The following is a 14,385-nucleotide window of genomic DNA, read 5'->3' on the forward strand; positions in this document are numbered from 1 at the left end:
TTAGTGCACGAAATTTCATGCGTTAGCATGATTAATAACTAAAATATCCTCAGTTCACATTGATTTTTTTTTTTTTTTGCAAAAACAAACATAAAAATCACAAAAAGTAAACGACATATATTCCACTCACATATTGCTTGGCTCAAGCTCGACCAGTTTTATAAAGTCTGCTCGAATTCAACTAGACAAACTGAGTGGGAGCTTGAGCTCGATTTGTTTAAGCTCGACCAACGTCATATTAGCAAAAACTGAAACAAGCATAGACTAAAACGTGAATGAATGAACTCAAAACCTGAAATCTCTTGAAAGATTCCAAAATCTCAACTCTCATGGCTCTCAACTTCCACCACAGACTGCAATACTTGTCACCCAACTTCACAAAGATACAACGAGGACCCACAAGAAACGTCTGCTCCTCCACTTTCACAAACAAACGAAAAGAAAGGGAAAGCCCAACAAAAATGATATAGTGCCGGTACTCTCCCCAAACATTAGAAAAATAGAAAAAAAAAAAACCCAAAAACAACGAAAACTTTTGATCAAAGTGCATGGACGAAAAAGTTTGCGTCTTTAAGAGTTGGAAAACCATTTGCGATCTACCCTAAGTTCTGCCCATGCATCGCTCAAACAAAGATTCTTGACTCCATAGAAACTCGGAAGACTATCCAACTGAAGCAAAGAACACTCTTCGGCTTGCTCTTTGTGGTTTGACGCCAGGTGAATTAGACTTCTTGAGTGGCGGAGCCAGGATTTTTTCGCTAAGGAGCACTTGAGTTGGTGACATAAGTTCGGTGTGGACATAGTATGTAATTTTTGAATCATGACAATTATGAGAATTAGCAATCATGCAAACACAGGGATGAGAATGGTTGGATTCAGATGTTCTAAGATCTAAGTATATTGGAAAATGGATTTGGTAGGACTCATCATGGCCAAAAGAACCAAATTTTTATAACAACCTCTTACAGCCACGCTGGGACAGGATTTGAAATATTACACTAAATTATTAAACTGTACCTGTTCACAGATGAGGTCATCTTCTGCTTCATATTTGGTCAAGCGAGTATTGCAAATGCAATTAACTGCTCCTGTTCTAATTTCGTGTATGGACTTTCTCTGCCTTAATCACATGCGACAGTGGTATCAAGGTTATGCTAACAAAAAGCCAAAAACAGCCATGTCTTATCTACATTACCTGCTTTCGGAGTATTAACTTTTTGGTTCCTAGATTTCAGTATAAATGTAAGCCGTTTGATCTAAATATATGGCGCTACAAAAGATCGCAAACTTAGTTTGTCATTATGAGATATCTGGATTAACTCTTACATGCAAGCCACTAGTAATGCAGTCTAAGTTATTTCCTCTTTCTTTGCTCACAGGCACTGGTTAGCTGTTCTACAAATTCAATTCATACTGAACATGTTGTGTCTGGTCTGATATGTACAAAAAAACATTCCCTCTTCCAATAAATGAGGAAAATCTTCCGGCAAAGTTTAATTTTTCTGTGTTTATTTAGAGTGTTCGTCATCAGTCGGTCGACATTTTCTAGCTAGATACTATGCTAGACAAAGGTTCCTTTTTTGGTCGGTAATATTCAGCTTGGCACGAGGATGGGGCATTTTTAGTGTAAAGAAGCTATATGACCTCATCCAAAAAGAGAATGAATATTTTATTGAAGGCATAATTTTTTAATTGAACCAGAAAGTTGAAAAACTTTTTGCCTTTTGATACCGAATATCGTGTGTACCATGCAGAAGTTGAAAGTTCTGATAAATAAACAGATCCAGAAAGAACTTTACCTCACGGGATGAGTGACCCTCGGTTGATTCGGCTGGACTCTAGGGTCCTGGGTTGTCCTCAGCCGCTTTATGTCTGGCCCGGTCATGGCATAACTCACGTCTGACTGTGCTCATGACCCCGACTGAAGACGACCCTTGGCTCGGTTACGCTCATTTCTTGCAGCGACTCCATGAAAAGAAATATCAGCATAAAGACGAAAGAAAGAAATTTTATTTACTGTTTGTGTTTGGAGAACGTCTGTAACGCAATTTGGCGTTTAGTATTTCGTGACAATTCTAACTGTTTCAGAATGATCCCCTGTCTTCGCTCAGACCCGTCACCAGCAGCCAGAGCCAGATAGAGAAGGCCATCGAGAGGAGATTGAGGTGGGCCATGGTGGTCCCGCTGGATGAGTGTGCAGATGGCGCGGTGGAGGCTGGGGGTGGAAAAACGACCGGTGGACAAAAGTGGCCCTCGGCGCAGCGGAAGCCAGGGGACTGTGCCGAGCGACTCTGCGGTGGAGGCGGTGCCTTATGGTTCGAAGGCCGAGGAGGCTGAGGCCTGTGCATGGCACCACTTGGCAACGGTGAAGCGGAGGGGGAAGCCGTTCGGGCGCCGTTGCCGCTGTCGCCGTCTCCGTTGTCGTCGGTGGGACTGGGAGCGGGGGTGGGGACCGCGGTGGTGCCGTTAGGTAGAACGTGGACGCTGAGACTCAAGCCGAGCACACAGTGGCCGAGCGTGCCACAGATGAAGTGGCGTGTGCCTGGGGAGTCGAGCGAGATCACCGTCAGCCCGCCGGAGAAGTAGTTGAGCGGGTTGGAGGCACGGCACAGCTCGAAGTTAGTCTGTGTCACCTCACGGACGTCGTGGATGGGCGCGTACGAGAAGACTGCAGCGCGGCGGGCAGGTTTCGGGAGCAAGAAATGGTCAAGTCAGTCAATAGAAGTGCCGAACACCAAACCAAGCTCATACAGGTGGGTGGTGGCAAAAGAGACGACTCCAGAAAAGTTTGAACATCTTCAACAAAGAACAAAACGGGGGAGGCCTGGGGCTCATAATGTGCTTGAATAAAATGAGTGGAGGCTCGCTGACACTTGCCAAGGTGAAATGGTCTTTACAAGTTCAAAAATTTACCGGGTTTAAGAACGAGACTGGCAGGTTAAACTAATCACCAAGTCTCACTTTTGAAAAGTGATTTTCATTTTCTTTTCCAAGGAAAAAAATTAATCCGGAGAATCTTCCAACTAATTTGCGAGGCCCTGGACGCCAACTCGTGAATTGCCTGAAGACAAAGGGAATGGGCGATATTAATATAGCTTATTACTTCATTTGATCTCACTTTCTTAGAGTGTGTTTTATGGGGAGGCATTCTTCACAAACTCTGCACCATGCCATCAAACGTGGATAACTTTTCCATAGAACTTCCCTCCCTGTTTTAAAATATGAGGGTGCTGGGAGAACAAAAAAAGGTCGAACGTATAAGGTCCGGTTCCTCTACCAAGGAGAACCGTCCAGGGTCAGAAGCACCCTGAATGACTTAATTTGCCATCAAACATCCCTCTGAAAGCTGTACCTTCATTTCTAGAGTAAAATCTTCATTCTTCCTATGTTTCTATCAAAACCGATCATATGGTGGATATGTGATTGTATATGTTTAGGTATAGGCAGATGTTCAAATAATGAATGTAAATTGCATCAGTTTGATACATTTTAGTGGACTTATAAATTTTAGCCCGATTCTAGTCGAAGAATTATTGGACCCTTTACTTGCAAGGTTTTTTTTTTTTTTGGCTGATGGATTTACGCTTTTGGATGGATTGATTTTTTTCTTTTTTTTTAATCCTAACCAAACCAAGTTTGGTGTGCAGTAATTACCAATTTAAGTTCTATCTGAATTAGGGTATGGTCTTACGCACCATTCCACAAACGAGGGTTTCCGGACCTATGTGAGACACCTGTTCCCCTGGCGGCGATGCGACGGTTTCTCGACTTGGAACTCTTGACTCTCAATAGTGTCACATCGAAACCGTTCCTGCGAATTTCGGGTCCCGAAGCCTAGAAGGCTAGAACTACTCCACGAAGCAAAGAAAAAAATCCCCCACAAAGATTTTGAACTCACTCAAATTGTCGCCGGTGTAGAAGGTCCTCCGCAAAGCCCAGCCGCTGATGTCCGCCGTGAGATCCCAGCCTGCTGCCCCTCCCACTGTATGATTCTCTGAATAGGCACAGGTAAACAGGAAGAAGCAAAGGATCGTCACGATAGAAGTCGTCGTCGCCTGCTTCATCTTTGTTCTCGATCGCAGGCTTCCTAGTCCAAATGAATAGACAAACATGACTAGTTTCATGATGCTAAAAGTTAGCTTTGCTACAAGCGGATTAGATTTTGGGTTGCATTGCTGAATCCGAAATTACTGGAATTTGGAAGGAAATGCTGCTTACATGTATGAATGAATTCACGAAGACAAGTGACGTCGGAAATCACAATACGCAAAAGAGAAATGAAGAAAATGGTTTTAAAAGAAAAGGAACAGATTGCAAGGAAGTTTCTCGCATTTCAGCCAATTTTCGGATAATGCTCAAACCAGTTTCGGCGTCACATTATGCACATTTACTGGTGAATTTTCTATCTAAAATAACGTGCAGTGATTACTATTTTGTTGAGTTTATTTCACTGCTCATCTGCTGTTATGCGAGAGCCCCTTACATTATTTTTTGACTTTCAATTGGCTCTTCAAAAATGAAAAAAAACAACTCAAAAGTAATTAATAGGAATGCGAAAGATAAACATGTACATTTATGTTACGTTTGTTGAAGTACAAATTAGATTTGTTATGGACTTTAGAAAACCATATAATTTATATGTTATTTTAGTTTTGTTCATAAATCGGAAGAAAATTAAAGTTCTATTTGACATTTTATCGTTATTAGTCAAACAACATTATTTTATTTATTACTAAATCAGTTTAATTAGAAGCTTGTGCCTGTCGGCGTAAATTTTCATTCAAATTGAAGGAGAATAAGTACAAAATATGAGGAGAGAAACAAGAAAATTCACGGAATTGAAAGAAGAAAATGCATGAAGCATCTGTAATCCGACTTTGGATCAAACGTGAATAGGAAAAGGAAGGAACAAAGAACTACGAATATTTGCTGTGCGACATATAAAGCAAAAAAAAAGAAAAGAAATACGAATGAAGATCATCAATAAAGGAAACGTTATTTGCTACAGGAGCAACTTTTTTTTTTTTTTTGAAACTTCTCGGGATCTAGATTTCTGACGCACTAGAACATCTCTCCTGCGTCAACTGTCATGATCTTTGTACAGACTTTAAAACATTAAGAATGTCAAGAACAAGAAATGGCCAAGAAGCACAAAGAAGAAGTGATGCTCCTAAAAATCTTCCGTTCCGTATGAGTTGTCTTCACGAACAACAGCCTAATTATCGTGTCAAACAAAGTGCATTCTTCATGCAATTTTCAGCATCGATATGACAGGATAGAGTGAATTATAGGAAAAATTGCGACGAACAATAAAACGAAGAACTCAGTTCATCCAGAAAGTTACCTGAATTTTTCGAGAAATTCTCTTCTTCTTCTGCTCTGCAAGACTGCAAGTCCTTGCACTCGTCTCCTCCACCCGCCGTCCCTCCGTTTTCCTTTTCCGCGTTTCGAGTGTTTCATTTGGCGCGCTTCGGCATCTTATAGGACTGAATTTACTAAACAACCATTTTCTTGAAGGAGATTACGGAAATGCCATTCCTCTTTCCACGGCCCTACCCTTTGTTCAACACAAAATTACATCGGACCACTTATTTCTTGTTTTGGCGCCCAAAGAGACACGAGGGAGAAATAGAATGATGGGCATGAATGGATCGGGTACATTTGGACGTAGATCCAAATCCTATGCATTGTTTATTATGGCTGCACAATGAGCCGAGTCTTGACTTGAACTCTCTCAAAAAAAACTAAAACTTGGCTCATATTTGACCCGATTATAAACGAGTTGAGTTCGAGTTTTAGGAACTCGACTTGTTTACACTCTACTCAACTCGCAAAGCAGTACAAGTTCAAAATTGATAATATCGATCAAAATTTGAGCTGATTTGTTCATGACATGCACAAACGTTATCAATTTTCTCACGTTTCCACATTTAGCTGTCTAATTCTAATCATTTTTTGTAATTTATGAACTTTGATTTGAAGAAATCAATACCATGCTATGATACCGTTCCACGTATACAAATAGCCATATATGCAATGCCGCTAAATTATAAATCGGTCAGGATGTCATCATGTCTTATTTATATCCAATATCTGTTAGAACCATTGTGAAAAGATTGGATGTGCAGGAAAAGTTAATTTCCTATAAGAAATCAGCTCGAATTTATATTTAAGAAATGACATATAAATGGATTTAGATTTAGATCCAAACGCATGTAAACATCGAATTGGATTTGGATTCATATTCAAATCGGATTTAATTTTATATAAACTGTTGTAAATCCAATGCCTTTATAATTTATATTTTGGTTCAATATTCAAATTTGGATTTGGATATACATGCAAAAATCATATTAGGATCCGGTTGTGATTGTGAAATCCAATTTGAGATTAAGATATAACTTTTCTTTGTTTGTATACCAATCGAAATACATGAATATTGAAAAAAAATATATAAGAATATGTCCTATTTGAATCCAATTTGCTAACATCCTTACAAACAAAACTATTTATTTATTTTTTCCTTGGATTTTTAAGATTGAGTATTAAGGCTGAAAAACATTTATAAACATGGAAGAAGAGAAAATTATTTGACTTGTCCAACACGAAAAGTGTTAGGAAAATAGGCGAAGATTAAGGGCCGCTCGGCGCTGATATTTGTGGTGGGAAGTACGCAGCGCGTCAGGGGAAGTGCCTTGTGTCTCAAGTCTCAAGTCTCAACCTCCTATTCGTGGGCCCACACTCGCATGCCCTTACCACGACCAAATTGACACATGTACGTTCGAAATTGCGAGGTTGTCCTCTTATCTGGATCGAGGGAATTCAGATCTAGTTCTCACCACGGATTCGAATTCGATGCGGTGCAGAATAATCCATGATCCAAAATAAGTCACTTTTTTTTTTCTTTTTTTTTTCAATGATAACCTTGATAAAATCACAATGGTTGTAGTAGTTGGAGCTGGAAATCCATTTAGAGAGTGAACATCCTCACATAATAGCATCTTGTGCTTTTCAACGACTTGATTTGGATCCGATACGAGATATAGATCCTTTCTCGTTGAATTTGAAGCTGTCTATACCCCCAAAATGGTACATAATGCCATTGAATTATTAATCTGGTTTGGGTCCAAATCCCATCGTACTAAATCCATGAAAAAAGGAATAGTTAGTTTCTGAGTTCAAGAATTAGGGAGGAGTTCTAGAAATCTCCAGCCCAAATAAAATTAGTTGATTTGCTTAACAATTCCAACCCATCTAATGTTTCTTCCCGATAGTTATGGTTTGGAGAAATGGATCCAATCCACAGCAAGCGAAAGAACCTGGATCATCGAATTCTCGCAAGACCCTTATGTAAATGGTTTGGATATGAGTGAGTTGCATCTTTTACTGAATTCAACTTACTGGACCTAATGTAATGGGATTTGGATTTGAATTCAAGCCCGATTTTTAATACCAAATTCGGGTCCAACGAGCATAAGGTCCGACGTTCATTTGTAGCTGGTTTCAGATCCTTAACAGACTCGGATATGGTTCCATTGCTGAGCCCGAATTTAACGAGTAACTGGGTGGTACTTTTGTTATTCCATGGAACACAAGGGCTTTTAGTCCTAGCCGCTCTCTTCCACGTTCCCACTAAGCCAAGCTACGGTTCCCGCTCATAAATACGGTTTTCTTTTTCTGTGCTGACGGACGGGGATTTGCAGCGAAAGTAGTGATAGAAATCAGAACCAAGAATGCAGGTGGGAGCGGCTTCCTGCGGTGCTGTGGGCCGGAAGCCGTGGCTTCCGGCTATCGTACCGGCGAAAAGATCCGGAGGATTAGTCGTGAGGGCTGCCAGCCAGGTGAGGACGGAACGTCGAGAAAGGCGGCCGCAGAACGTTTCCGGTGAATTCTACGTCGGTAAGGCTAGTTCTCCTCTTTTTATGGGGCATACAAGCTTCTTCGCGATGCCATCGGTGATCCCTCTTGCTTGATCGCTCTCGTGTGTGTATGTCCGTCTTTGTGCCTGTGGTGCTTTTCTTTTCTTCTGATATCCAGTCTTCTGGAATTTCACGAACTTGGTTAGTTCAGGGGTGCCAAAAGCTAGGAAAATCTAGTGTTTGTAGAGAGAAAAACAAATTGTAGGATAATGTCTGGACACGCTTTTTAGTTCAATGAATATTTGGACGCATTTTGGTGAAAAGCTGGAACTGAAGGAAGGACTAAGAACACACGCAAAATGAGGTAGTTTGTGATCCGCGTTGGAAGAGTTCTTAATTTTCTAAATTTACATTTTTGCAAACTGGATATTCCGATTAGAACTTTTGTTAATAGTAAAGGTTGGGGCCCATCTTGAGCTGAGAGTAAACTTAGCTATTTGTTCCCCTTTGGTTAATCATTCTTTACTGACGAAGTTTTTCTTTAGAGATGGATTAATTATGCTAATCTTTTCCTGTGACTGGATCACTCTGTGCAACCAAGCACCCTTATAAAAGTTTGAGTTGTATTATGCTGTCAAAGTTTGTTCTCAAAATCATTCAATAGGTAACTTTTAGTTCTGGGGGGAGTGTATTTTGATGCACAAAATACCTGCGAAGTTTAAAATTGTATTGTTGGTTTCTTGAGATATCTCTCAAAACTCCAGGTAGATACAAAAATGTAGTGTGTGTGTGTGTGTGTATTGAATATATGTAACGTGAAAAATATAAATGTAAAAGGTTTCACGAAAGAAATTTCCATATTAGTGTTGTGATAAAATTATGATGTTTTCAAAGTTTAATATAACATAGGGAAAAGTTTTTTTGGTAGAATCATGACCCAAAATTATTGTTTGGGTATATGGTTCCAGTTTATCCATGTTTGCCTTCTTTAAATGGTTTATCTAAGCTTTTCCTATGAATCAGCTTCTTCTATCAAATTTGTTCCTTAGATTAAATCCAACTGGTAACGTTTTATTTTTTCTGAAATTTTGCAGACCACAAGTGCATAGATTGTGACGTCTGCCGCTGGATGGCTCCGGTAATCTACAATAGACAAATGTGCTCGTGTCGTGTCAGTAATTTTCCTTGTTTCTTCTGGATGGAACTTTTGCATCTTCTCTTAAAATTGTTTTGCAGCAAGTTTTTGTTCGGATAGATGGGCAATCTGCAGTGTGTGAGCAACCGAGCTCAGAGGAAGAAAGACTAAAAGCTCTTCAGGTTTTATTTATTCTCCACATTTCTATATAACAGTGATTAAATGACAGTAGTTGTGTTGACCGGATTTCTTAGAGTTCCATATGGACCGGCCTGCTGATGCTGACTTGTACATAGGCGTGTTTTAGCTTTATGAAGTTATTGCTTTTGTATTATGGGAATTAGCAACCATGTAAACACATAAGGATGTGAAGATCTAAGTATATCGGAAATTGGGTTTGGTAGGACTCGCCATGGCCAAGATACCAAATTTTCGAAACTGCAACCTAACCATTTGCTGCCCCACAGACACAGGATTTCGAATCTTACACTAAATTGTTAAAGGATACTTGTTCACGGATGAGGCCATCTTCTGCTTTATTATTCGTACTTGCAATTATTGCAAATGCAATCAACTGCTCCTGTTCTAATTGTTCATGTGTCGACTTTCTCTGCCTTAATCACATCCTACAGTGGTAACAACGATAGGCTAGCAAAAACCAAAAAACAGTGACGTCTTATCTACATGGCCTGCTTTCTGAGTATTATCTTTTTGGTTTCTAGATTTCAATATAAGTGTGAGATCTTTTATCTAAATATATGGCACCACAAAAGATCGTAAAATTAGTTGTGTCATTATGAAATATCATGAGATCTGGATTAAATCTTATATGGCCAACTAGTAATGCGGTCTAAGTTTTTCCCTCTTTCTTTGGTCACAGGCACTGCTCAGCTGTCCTACGAGTTCAATTCATACTGAACATGCTCCATCCGATATACTTGATGTACAAAAAACATTCCCTCTGCCAATAAATGACGAGAATCTTCCGGTAAAGTTTAACTTTTGTGTGTTGATATTCTGTAGCTACATACTATGTAGGTGTTCTTGAGCCACCGTTGCTTATGAATTTCCTGATATCTGGTATCCTGCATCCTTTTGTAAGAATTAAAATGAACAAAAATGCAGCTATACTCGTGTTTTGCTGAATATTTATGAGGGTTGACGTCCTTAATCCTTCCTTCCAGTCACTTTCATCCATATAAAAAAAACAAGTTTCTTTAAAAAAAACTAGAAAAATGCGATAAATTAAATGGCCGTTTAAAACTAAAGAAAACATTTTTCTGAAAAAAAAACGTGGAAAAACGAAAACAAGTGTTTTTAACCCGTTTTTAACGCGTTTTTTTTCTTTTTTCACTTTTTTTCAACTTTTTTAATGCCAAACAGTTTTTTTTTTCATTTTTTTATTTGTTGCAAATCTATTTATTTTTTATGTTTGTGTTATTAGTTTCTTATTTAAATTTTTCCCCACTTTTAGTTTTTTAAAATTTCTCAAAATTTATTTTTTCCCGTTTTTTTCAAGTTCGCTGTATTATACTCGAGAAAAACCTCACAATTTAAAACTTCGAAACGATATTTGTGACTATGCAATTTCATCTCAATTTTTCACAGGGTGTATATCATTGTGGGTATCATAGTGAAAGAACCTACGGAGCAACTTCATATTTGATTGTTCACCCGACAGGAAACATCCTTGTGGACAGGTAAAGTTGGGAACCGAAAGAATGATATTTTCGACCATTAATTTTAATTCCAATATTCATCCATAGCCAGCATATGGTACCAGCGTCAACTAATGTAGAAGAGAGTCTGGGAATTAGCTAAAGGATCAAAATAGCAGAGATGTATATGAAATGGACAAGGGCCTGTCTCTATATAGGATTGTGAAGCTAGACTGGGTTGGCAACTGACTCACTGCAGAACAATTTTGCTGAAAAATGACCAAAAACTTCCGCTGTATTGGTCATTTCCATTGTGATTCTAAAGTTGGGATCGTTCATCCTGCAGTCCGCGTTACACAGAGCGACTAGCACGTAACATTGAGAAGCTTGGTGGAGCAAGATACATGTTCCTTACTCACAAGTATGGCAATGTGCTTGTCCTTTCTGCTACTAACTTTAAAACAGAGACTAAGAACTCAACTGACTCTGTTTTTGACATTCTGACCAGAGATGATGTGGCGGATCACAAGAAGTGGTCAAGACGATTGAAGTGTGACAGAATTCTTCATGCATCAGATGTAAGTACCTTCAAACGTTTTTTATTTCTTCACGTCTGTAGAATCAAGAAACTGATTGGGAGTGGTCTCTAATGTTTTTTTCCTGAATTACGAGTAACAATTTTTGCCACTGAGAGTGGCTTTCTTCTGCACATTAACAACTTAATTTGGGTGCATATTTCTGTTTTCAGTTTTGGTTGTTTGGAGTCCAGTTGAATTTGCCCCTAATTGTTGTCTATTGACGTCTCAATCCAAACTAGGCAGAGCAAGTTCTGTTTACTTTGGGCAAGTTTTTACTCTTGTGGTTTGCGCTCTATGTTTGACTTAACCGTGTTCCCTTCCAGATGGAACTCTCAACTGCTGATGTAGAAATGAAGCTATATGGGGATGGCCCTTGGAGCATTGGTCCTGATTTTGATCTTTTACACACTCCAGGGCATTCTTGTGTAAGTAGTATCATCAACTTGTTGGTTGAAATTACACCGTTAAACTATCAAATCTCATTCCTGTTGGCGCCTCTCCTCCCTCCCTAGTCTTCTTTTTTCTCCCCTTTTGGGTAATGAAATCCTTTTAAAGTAACCGAATCTGACTCAGTAGAGAAGTGAATCAAGACACCATGAGCTTGGAATTGCAACAGTTGCAGGGAAATATAATCAGTGTCTTCATACATAATGAACAAAGCTAGGATCCCAAACTCGCAAGTTGAGTTCAGCTCAAATATGTCGTTGTTCTAAATTTGTGTTGGTCATGCTCAATCAACTTTTTATTTGTGCTGAGGCACAAATATGAACGGACATGCATATGAATGATCTCAGCATTGGCTTCAATTTCTTCCTTTTACATGTGGCTAAACCTGCACTAAATTTTTGTAGAAATTAGGCTTTTTTAGATAATATCCATTTCAAAACGTTTTGTATGTTGCAAAGGAATCAGTTTAGACGGCAGCAATTTCTGCGATTGAACTGCCAGCGGAAATTCTTGCTGAACAATGTATTAACTCATAAAACTTCTGTCTCGATCTTATACATCTAAAAGTTCAAAAAAATCATATTCAGAGGCTTTCAGAACCACATCGTTAGGAAGCACTGACCGAGTTTTTTTTCTCCAATGAAACATAATGCCAGGGTTCTGTCTGCTTGCTCTACAAACCGCTAAAGGTTCTGTTTACCGGTGATCACCTTGGTCATACTGCTGGCTCAGAACTCAGCATCTTCGAGCAGTACAACCAAGATTCAGGTACGGAAATTGCTATGCTGTTGACGCCTTTCCCATATGATGTTTTTTACATATACTCTCTGTTCTTCGGCAGTCGCTACACAATTGAGGAGCGTAAATAAACTACTGGATTTGGACTTCAGGTGGATCTTACCAGGTATCCTGTTTTTCTTTTTACTTGTATAATAACAAAAAGAAATTAGTTCAAGCCAAACATTTTCAACTTCTCCCTGAATTTTTTTTGAGAGTTTGTGAAGTTGGATCTATTTTCCTGGATTTCCTCAACCAGGAGTTCGAGGTTGGTAGCGAACTTTTAGCTAATTACTTTTTGTAATACTGCAGGCCACGGAAGGCGAGTAGAATTTCATGACGTGCACGAAAAAAATTTGGCTCTCAGAGCCTTTCTGGATGGGAAACAACACTCCTAACACGTGATTCACCAAATGATGCCTGTGGGTCGGTAAATCCTATCCTGAGGAAGAATAGATCATAGTTTTTCATGTTCAATGGAGGTGTAAATGCGGTCTACTTTGTCTTATTCTCATAATTTGCTGTTGGGCACGGTAATTGTAGCTGTTTCAGCATGTTCTCACTCGGAGTATGCACATGAACTTGTCACTAGTTTGATATTTGCTACATGAGTTTGTACCTGGTACATAATTGCAAATATGTAGAAGAAAACTTTTAGTTGGAAATATCGCTAAATCCGACTTCCGAGATGGATGCAAAACGTCAAAAGCATGAAAATTAGATGTCAAAAAGTTTGTTGTGAACTAAGAAATTAAGACTGCTTATTGGAATATTCTTACGAATCTAATTTACATTGTGAATTTTCATGCCTTTTTTTAGTACATAGGCAGAGCGGTTCAATTCATCTATATGGTTAGTTTGAGAAGAAAAAAAAGTTAAAAAATTCAGATGGTGGCTGGTCTGTCAGAGTAAAAGTCCTATATATAGAGGCCCATTAGCTTTTTTTAGTTAAGGGCGTTTAGTTGCCCAGGTAAATTCTCAGGACACCCTTAACGTATGGGCTTTACAAACACTCAAAACGCCAAAAATAGATCAAGTTCTTCTAAGTGCACGTGGAAATTTTTCGGCTCATAGATTTTCGGTTGGGCTATAGAGAGAGGTTGAGAGTTTTGTTCTTCTTTTGATGAAATAAGAATTGCTTTAACAAAAATGATTTAATTTCGAGAATATAAGCTCGTTCTTGAATCAAAATTTTGAAATTGTGGTTCTACTGTAGAAAGTGAAATTATGATTCCAAAATTTATAATTTTTGCATGTCATGTTAGTTTAAATAATTCAGTTCTAGAGTTTTAATTCATGCTGTATCACATACATCATTTTTCAATTATGAAATCCAAAATTCCGAATTATCAAATACAAAGAGAAACTGGAACTGGAATTTTCATTTCAATTCCAATTTAATGTAGATTTTGTTTTAAGAAATTAAATTTTAAAATCAACATTCAAGGCCATTAAAACGCCCCTTTAACGTCGCTCCATGAACTGTTTCAGAGGTCATGGAGAATTATCATGGTAATTGGTCCCACGAACAAGCAACCTCTTCTGCCTGCAAGCGCCATTCATTACCTTTTTGAATAACTGAAAGAAACACTTTGGATTGGGACCGTTCTGGGTTGCCGCCTATGAGGTCAGAAGGAGACGCTCTTTGTATTGAGAGCAGTTTTTCAGTTTCCAACTCCACATAACAGCGTCCTAAATGTTCATGCTGTTATGCAACCAAGAGAACCATGCAGTTCCATATCTCAAGCAAACACAGACGGCTTTCTACGCTCAGTAATGCCGACGGAACTGGTCTTTTTGTCTGTACAATGACGTTTTCCTCCATTGGTTTTCTAGGAAGTCATATTTATACCGTACCCACAGGGTTGGACAAGCCTAATGTGGTACTAATAAGTAAATTTTGGTCAAACTACTACAGCATCAAACTCTTC

General features: G+C 38.9%; 1 protein-coding gene across 2 annotated transcripts in view; it reads left to right on the plus strand.

Annotated features, from left to right (window-relative positions):
- The window catches only part of LOC116261361 (uncharacterized), a 90,034-nt gene extending 76,789 nt beyond the window's left edge, over positions 1-13,245 (plus strand). Inside the window, exons 2-12 of one of the 2 annotated variants that reach the window (XM_031640086.2) lie at positions 7,842-7,899; positions 8,954-8,997; positions 9,096-9,176; positions 9,875-9,982; positions 10,603-10,694; positions 10,999-11,073; positions 11,161-11,230; positions 11,554-11,655; positions 12,334-12,445; positions 12,519-12,581; positions 12,767-13,245. In XM_031640086.2, the coding sequence (XP_031495946.2) occupies positions 7,842-7,899; positions 8,954-8,997; positions 9,096-9,176; positions 9,875-9,982; positions 10,603-10,694; positions 10,999-11,073; positions 11,161-11,230; positions 11,554-11,655; positions 12,334-12,445; positions 12,519-12,581; positions 12,767-12,852 (891 nt within the window). In that variant the 3' untranslated portion in view covers positions 12,853-13,245. The remainder of the gene's footprint in view (positions 1-7,841; positions 7,900-8,953; positions 8,998-9,095; positions 9,177-9,874; positions 9,983-10,602; positions 10,695-10,998; positions 11,074-11,160; positions 11,231-11,553; positions 11,656-12,333; positions 12,446-12,518; positions 12,582-12,766) is intronic. The other variant, XM_050079725.1, reaches the window with a different exon arrangement.
- Positions 13,246-14,385: the final 1,140 nt, after the last annotated feature.

This window comes from Nymphaea colorata, chromosome 9 (genome assembly GCF_008831285.2).
Source record: "Nymphaea colorata isolate Beijing-Zhang1983 chromosome 9, ASM883128v2, whole genome shotgun sequence".
Taxonomy (NCBI): Eukaryota; Viridiplantae; Streptophyta; class Magnoliopsida; order Nymphaeales; family Nymphaeaceae; genus Nymphaea; species Nymphaea colorata.